Here is a 7,263-nt window from a genome sequence, read left to right as displayed (position 1 = left end):
TGTTGGAGGATATTTCCTTGGTTTTACTGCATGATGAAAAAATAGTCTCTGTCATGGCTGGATTGAATCGTCTATGTTCTGACTTTTTTGTTGGAAATTGAAAGTCATGAAAAATAATAACAGCAAATTATGAAAGTCTCCCTGAAAAATGTCATTTTTAAAGCATCTCAACATTGTGCAAGAATGTGTTCATAAACTGAACTATTTGACAAAATGTAAATTTGACTTGAAGAATTCCATGCAAATCCATCCACTGGACTACAACTGACCTGCTGGTTGAGATGAAGTTGGTATGAAGAAACCATCAATCTTTATGCAAAATGTACCGGCAATCCATCTAAGAGCTGCTGAAATATTTGGACCAAAATGGTGGCCCGGCTGACGTTCCCATCTAAAAACTGTATGTGTTTATATCTTTGACAACAATGTAGGCAAGGCAAAAATGGCTCAGTATGTACTGTATTGTATTGTGTCTGTCGTGAGCTGGGACCCAAACTTTACCCACAGGTCTGTTCACCTTGTAACAGCAGCTGACCCTAAAACAAAAGGCAGTAAATGTACCCTGTTCAGATCTGGGCCTACAAAATCCTTGAAAGGTTCCACCTCATGTGATGCCTCAGTGAGTGTGACGATATGATGGAAAATACATTAGGGTTGTGGTTGTGATCAAAATGTTTCATTAAAGGAAGATTAGACCTTTTTAAAAACCTTTAATAACATTACTGTGGTTTATAATAAACGGTCATTATACACTACAGTGATGTTATTCATTAGGTTCTGGCTTCTTCCATCACATGCAAACACTTCAATTTAAGATTTTGCCGCATGCAAATGACTTATAAGACATTCAGGCTGAACAAAATGGATAATGGTGTTGCTATATGCTAAATATGCTAAATGCTAAAATCTTTGTTATCCTACATGCTATATTTTGGCTCTTACCACTCACTGGTGACACAGTAGCAACAGAAATAACTTAGGATTAATCGGCCTACGGTACGTTATCATTAACAGTAAAATGTCCCTATGTTGACTTGTCCTAAAGCAAGCACCCTGTCTGATTTACAAGCAGCAATGGGATTCCGTGACGGATGGTGTCTGCATATCAGTCAAACTATTCTTGCTCAGATATTTGGTTGCATACAGTTGGAACCCAGGGTTCATAACCTTTACCCTTGTCACCTGTTCTCAGCCTCATCCCGTCAGGGTACTCTGGAAAAAAATCTTAGTTAATAGCAATAATGAAAGTCAACATAGATAAAACCTTTCAATACGTTTTACCATTATTATTCCTTAGGATGATCTTTAATCATACATGCCACTGCCCAGGTTTAATCCAATATCAGTGTGAAAAAAACTTAAATGTTATGCTTTTACATTTTAAACTTTTCAGCTATACTATCTATGATTATTGATGATAAACTAAAGTGACTGAATTAAAGAAAATGTTGCAATTGGTAATGTTGTTACAGGGGAGCGGACAGATAACACCGATTATCTGACGTGTTGTTTCATTGCTCCCTTTATGTGAACAGCACTAGGCTATTTCAAGAAAGCATCATTTTCTGAATATTAGTGCTACTTCATGATTTGATGCACAAACTCTCTGTCTTTATTTGGGCTATAATTGTTGGCACCAACTTGTTATTGTTGATGCAGGAGAGCAAAGTTTTGGCACCCTACCCCCATTTCACCCACAATGCTCCTCCAAGTGTGCATGAGGGATATTTATAGCAGCAGAGAGGAAGCCTTTGAAGCATAGCTCTTACCAGGGTATGATGGCATGTGGTTTGGAAGTGCATCCATCCACACCACACTCTGTCTGTGCATGTTTGTTGCAGCTGGCCAAAAGCAAGCAGTTACAAAGTCAGCTTGAGGCAAAAAGACATCATGGCTGCTCTGCGCTGATACCCTTAGTACATCTTATTATAGCAGTGGCTGCACAGCATGACCCACAGGTCCATGACTCACAATAATATATGAATATATATAATGTTTTGTATAAAAGACAACTCCTCTATTTATAAAATTATAGCAACTGAAGTTTGGTCTTGGCATAGCAGTTTTTGTTGATGTAAATTATTAAAAATGTATATTTTGTTATATATCTTTTAAAAATGACAAACTCATGAATTCAATAAAAAGATTTGATTTACCACAGGTGAGAAATAAATAAAGATAATAGCCAATTGATGATCACAGTAGATCTAACATCTAAATTTATAAAGAAATTGTGACAGAAACACTTACACACTTTGCTACACATCAGTTTAATGAACATATGCAGTTGCAAACAAGTAAGCACGATGACTGTGGATATCAGGATTTCCATTTTTGTAGAAAATCCAAATATATCTGTTGACACTTATGATCTATAGCTGATTGTTAAAAGCAAATATTCAATAGAATAATATGTTAAGCCTCTTGAAAGGACTGCAGCATTTGAGAAATCTGTCAATGTAAACTATGGGGCTCTTAAATTTAGATTTTACCTTTTACCAGTGCATTTCCAGAGTTTTCTCCACAATTATATTAAACATGGAAAAGAAAACAAAAATCTGGTTTGTATCTCCCAAACATCTTATACATTTAAACCTCAGTAAGACATTCATATCTGCAACACATCTACACAAGCATAAGAGCAATTTCTTAGTTTTGACATCTTTTTTTTCATGCATCTCACAGTTTTAGTTTAAGTAAAGTTGGTTGTAAACAAGAAATCCTTGACTTATTTTCCTCTTCGTCAACCAGAATCATAGAAGTTTGTTATACATCAAAACTGATCAGAGCAGAATAACGTGTCCTGTGTTCCAGTGTCACCACAGTAAACCCTACCATCTAGTTAATGCTTTGTTACTTACTCTCTTAGGTTTACTCATGACAAAGATATATCTGTGGGCGAATGACGTGTGACATTAATAATAGTCTTATGAGCTGGTGAGTTTCTACTGATTTCTAAGAGAAAGTAAAATCATGGCAGTTTGATCACAATTCTGATCTAGTTTTATGTTCATGTTTAGTCACTAATGGCTTTCCACATGCATTCAAATATTCTCACAGGCTAATGCACGTTGTTCAGAGTCTCGGATTAAAAACACAGAAGGTCCCTAGATCTTCAGGTCATCGATCCTGCTCTTGTTGTTGCTGTGCTTGCTTGACTGGCTGTTTCTGCGCTGATTTTCAGTGGGTGTTTCAAACACAGGACTGGAAGTGTTGCCCTCTTTTTCTTCATCTCTGTCTGCTTTACCTTTTCTCTCCACAGCCATGTTGTCTCTGTTCTGCTTGTAAACCACCTTGCTGTTGTAGGGGCTGTAAGCAGAAGTCGGCTCTGCCATGTTGTACTTTGAGTCTGTAGGGAAAGGCTCAGGCACTGCAGGATGACTGGGGAAATAGTTATAGCTCGGGACAAAGGGCATGACTGCCTCACTTAGGTCCTTGGGAGCCTTGTTCACGTTGCGTGATCGCCTGTAGCGGAGGCCCTGGTGGCACTTTTTGAAACCTAGATGGTACATTTCCACCAAGTTGAGCAGCAGTGAGATGCAGGCCACTGCCAGCATGAAGAGGATGAAGACAGTCTTCTCAGTGGGTCGGGAGATGTAGCAGTTCACCACGTTAGGGCAAGGCCAGCGGTCGCAGGTGTACATTGGCTTGAGTTCAAAACCATACAGGAAGTACTGAGCGACAATAAAAGCCACTTCAAACAGGGTCTTGAAAATAATGTTGAAAACATATGTTCGCAATAGAGCACCTTGCAAACGCACGTGGCCTTGGTTGTCTTTAATTGAGGCCTTCTTGGCTTTATTGCAAAGCAACTGCTGCTCCTTTTCATTGTGGGTGGCAAGGCTCTTCTCTTTCTGCTTCTCCTTTTCCTCCATGCGGACCAGATGTAGGATGTGGCCCAGATAAATGAGAGTTGGCGTGGACACAAAAATGATCTGCATCACCCAGAAGCGAATGTGAGAAATGGGGAAGGTCTTGTCATAGCAGACGTTCTGACAACCAGGCTGCTTGGTGTCACAGGTGAAGCCGGACTGCTCGTCGCCCCACACTTTCTCAGCAGCCGTTCCCAGCACCAGGATGCGGAAGATGAACAGGACTGTTAGCCAGACTTTGCCCACAACGGTAGAGTGTTCCTGGGCGCTCTCCAGCAGCTTCCCCAATGAGCTCCAGTCCCCCATACTAGCTCACAGATATAGACTCAGATTTAGCGACAAAACCAGGAGAGACGGCTGTAAAGAGAGGGGAAAATATTAACACACAAGCTTCATCAGAGACAAGTTTTACTAAAACAAATCCCTGAAGTGACTAAAAATGTATAAATGGCAGAAACGTTTTTGTTTATGAAGGAATCAATCTCTCACTTGGGTTATGATGGAGAAAATTGATTTTCAGGGCCCTTACAGCCATACAGTGTCTCAAAATATACATCCTAAGGATCTAAAGCATGGATTTACATAATCACATTAATTCTAATAAATATGTCAAGTCAAAACAGTTTAGTTGTTGTGTAATTCATTCATCACAAATGTCTGTGAAGATGCTCAGTCGTCCAGGGGAAGTTATCTAAATGTTAGGCCGAAACGATTCACCACCCATCCAGGTGGCTTCATCAGTCTAAGTTACATCCCTCTTCACCAGCATCCCCACCACCAATGCTTTAACATCTGTTAGGAGAAGACTAAAAGAGGACAGCACTCTCTCTACCAGGAGCAGCCTCAACCCAGACCAAATCTGCCTGCTATCGGACCTGTGTCTGAACACCACATACTTCTCGTTCAGAGCTGAATTTTACAGACAGAAACATGGGTGTGCCATGGGCTCCCCTGTGTCACCCATTGTTGCCAATGGTCATTCCCCATGTAGCAGGTGTTTTAGAGAGGCTTAAACACAATTTTGGGAAACATCAGATACCAGTCCACTTCAAACCCACCAAGACAGAGACTGGTTCACCCTAAAGACCAGACACCAAATCAGAAGAGGAGCAATGTGGTGTATGCCGTACAGTGCAAGGAAGAATGATCAGAACTCTACATTGGAGAAACCACTTAACAGGAGCATGGCCCAGTACAGGAGGAGCAGCTCCTCAGGACCACAGTCAGCTGTGCACCTCCATTTAAAGGAAACAGGACACTGTTTTGAAGACAGTGATGTACACATTTTGGACAGAGAAGATAGATGGTTTGAGAGAGGGGTCAGGGAAGCTATATATGTCTATATATGTCTAACAAGCCTATTCAGACCAGGTGTGAAACCAACTCAGGCGCATGGATCTGATTTACATAGCTCACCTAGTGAGCCTATGGGTCTAGGAGTGGAGTTAGAGGTGGAACAAAATGTAAAATGAGGTGGGATAAATTGGAGGTTCCAGTCCAGCTTTTTCTTAGACTGATGAAGCCGCCTGGGTGGGTGGTGAAACGTTTCGGTCTTAAAACTGAAAGACCGGTTGCCATGACTCAACCTTTAGATTCATCACAAATACAACATGTCTTTATTCAAGTTTTTTAGGCACCCTACAACCCAAGGCTACTACAGAAAACCGAGAGAATATTTACCAATAGAAACATCATGATTGATCATGAATCCACTGCTTGTATTCTAAATGTTGTGTCCTCTCCAGTGTGAATTGATAAAAAGGGCCAGGACACAGATGACTGTGTGTGAGAGAAAGCCCTGCAGCAAGACGGGGAGACTCATAGCTTCAGCATAGATCTTGTGACACAGTAACCATCAGCGCTCCCCAACTCCAGTATAAGGTTTCTAGTTTAGATTTCAAATCCATAGCAAAAAAATAAAAATTACCTTAGAGAGTAGTTGAACTTGTCCTTTAGAAATAGGGTTCACTGTGTCACTGTGGTCAGAAAAATTGTGACTGAAAACCTGTTTGAAATGGAGAAGGATTGTCAGCAAGAAATGAAATGATTTCATTCATAGAGAGCATACAGAGATAGCCAGCTTTGGGACTATAGTATGTTTTCTCATCAATAGTAAGACATTCTATATGGTTATCCTTTTTTTTTTTTATTAAGGAAGGTCCTACCAGAAAATGTTCATCTCCTGCAGTGCAGATCCAGAACCACTTGGTGACTATGTCTCCTCAGTTCACAGAGAGGCCATGTTCTCCTGAACCACTAAGAAAACTGCAGTGCCAAATTTAACCTCTCTCAGATAATTTTCACTGGAGGCTCTATGATCCCGCCTGCTGCCCTCCCACCCTGACCTGATCAATGCCCACTGTTCAACAAGCCACCACAACTAAACTCCTGTCTGGTCTGAGCACAAGCACAGATTGAAAACGTTCCTTTCTGTAGAAAAGTATAAAACCCCTCTCTTAAGAGGTGTTTCTGTTCATCTGAGTGGCAGCTGAGGAGTCCAGTGAGGATGCAGGTTAGTCTTACATGTCAGTGTGCTCTAAATATAATTCACGGTGAAGGGAGTGGTTTTGTTGCCACTCTTTTGGTGATCTGACCCTTGACTGTGTGGAGGACCGTCAGGCGGTGTAGAGCCTTCCCTCACTGCTGCCATCATGGCTTGTTGAATGACTGCCATGCTTTATGAATGGTAATAATACATACAGAGAAAGATACACAACACAAACCTAATCATGCTATTTAGACTGTCCTTAATTCTTTGTCAAATCATTTTATTTAAATCATCATGCAAGTTTTCTAATTGATACTTTAAACGCTCTATACTTTGAGTATATTTTGCTACAAATACATATGTACTTTTACTTAAGCAAGATTCTACCAGCAGGCATTTTAATGGTGTGTTGTACCGTGTTTACCAGTTAATCTTTTCATCATTGCTACACAACATGAGACAATATGACAAGATGGCTAATAACGATGAAAAGGCTGATCAGTGTTTTAAATAAATAAAAAAAAACTAGTATTTGGTCACTCACAGTTACCACTATTACAGGGAGGAATAACAGATTAGAGGACTTTATTTTCAGTTCAGTGCTGCCAATATCCTTCTTGTCAATCTGGTCTTCATAGATGGTGTGTGTTGACATGTTCCATAAAAAGTGAAGTGCCTCAGTGCTTGGTCAGAGCAGGTCCAGCTGTCCCCTGGGTCAACCACTGTCACCCATGTGCTGACCCCTTTACACTGTGGGGCTATTGATAACCCCCTCGAAACGCTGCTCTCTGGCCTTAGCAAATAGAACTTAACCAATCTGAGTGAGCTGTTTCCTCAGCACGGCTCCGAGGATCTGACGTCTAAAGATGGTGACAACGTCGCTGAATGTCTAATATAATGCTC

At 40.7% G+C, this 7,263-nt stretch overlaps 1 protein-coding gene across 1 annotated transcript; it reads right to left on the bottom strand.

The window, feature by feature from the left end:
- Nucleotides 1–3,107: 3,107 nt before the first annotated feature.
- On the bottom strand, nt 3,108–4,178 carry gja2 (gap junction protein, alpha 2). Its single transcript, XM_026328258.1, has one exon. The coding sequence runs from the start codon at nt 4,176–4,178 to the stop codon at nt 3,108–3,110; it is 1,071 nt and encodes a 356-aa protein (XP_026184043.1).
- Nucleotides 4,179–7,263: the final 3,085 nt, after the last annotated feature.

Source organism: Mastacembelus armatus, chromosome 14 (genome assembly GCF_900324485.2).
Source record: "Mastacembelus armatus chromosome 14, fMasArm1.2, whole genome shotgun sequence".
Classification (NCBI taxonomy): Eukaryota; Metazoa; Chordata; class Actinopteri; order Synbranchiformes; family Mastacembelidae; genus Mastacembelus; species Mastacembelus armatus.
This window is presented reverse-complemented; position numbering and strand designations above follow the sequence as displayed.

Excerpts from the sequence above, each read along its gene's own strand:
- gja2 (XM_026328258.1), bottom strand. The coding sequence starts at position 4,178 with ATGGGGGACTGGAGCTCATTGGGGAAGCTGCTGGAGAGCGCCCAGGAA.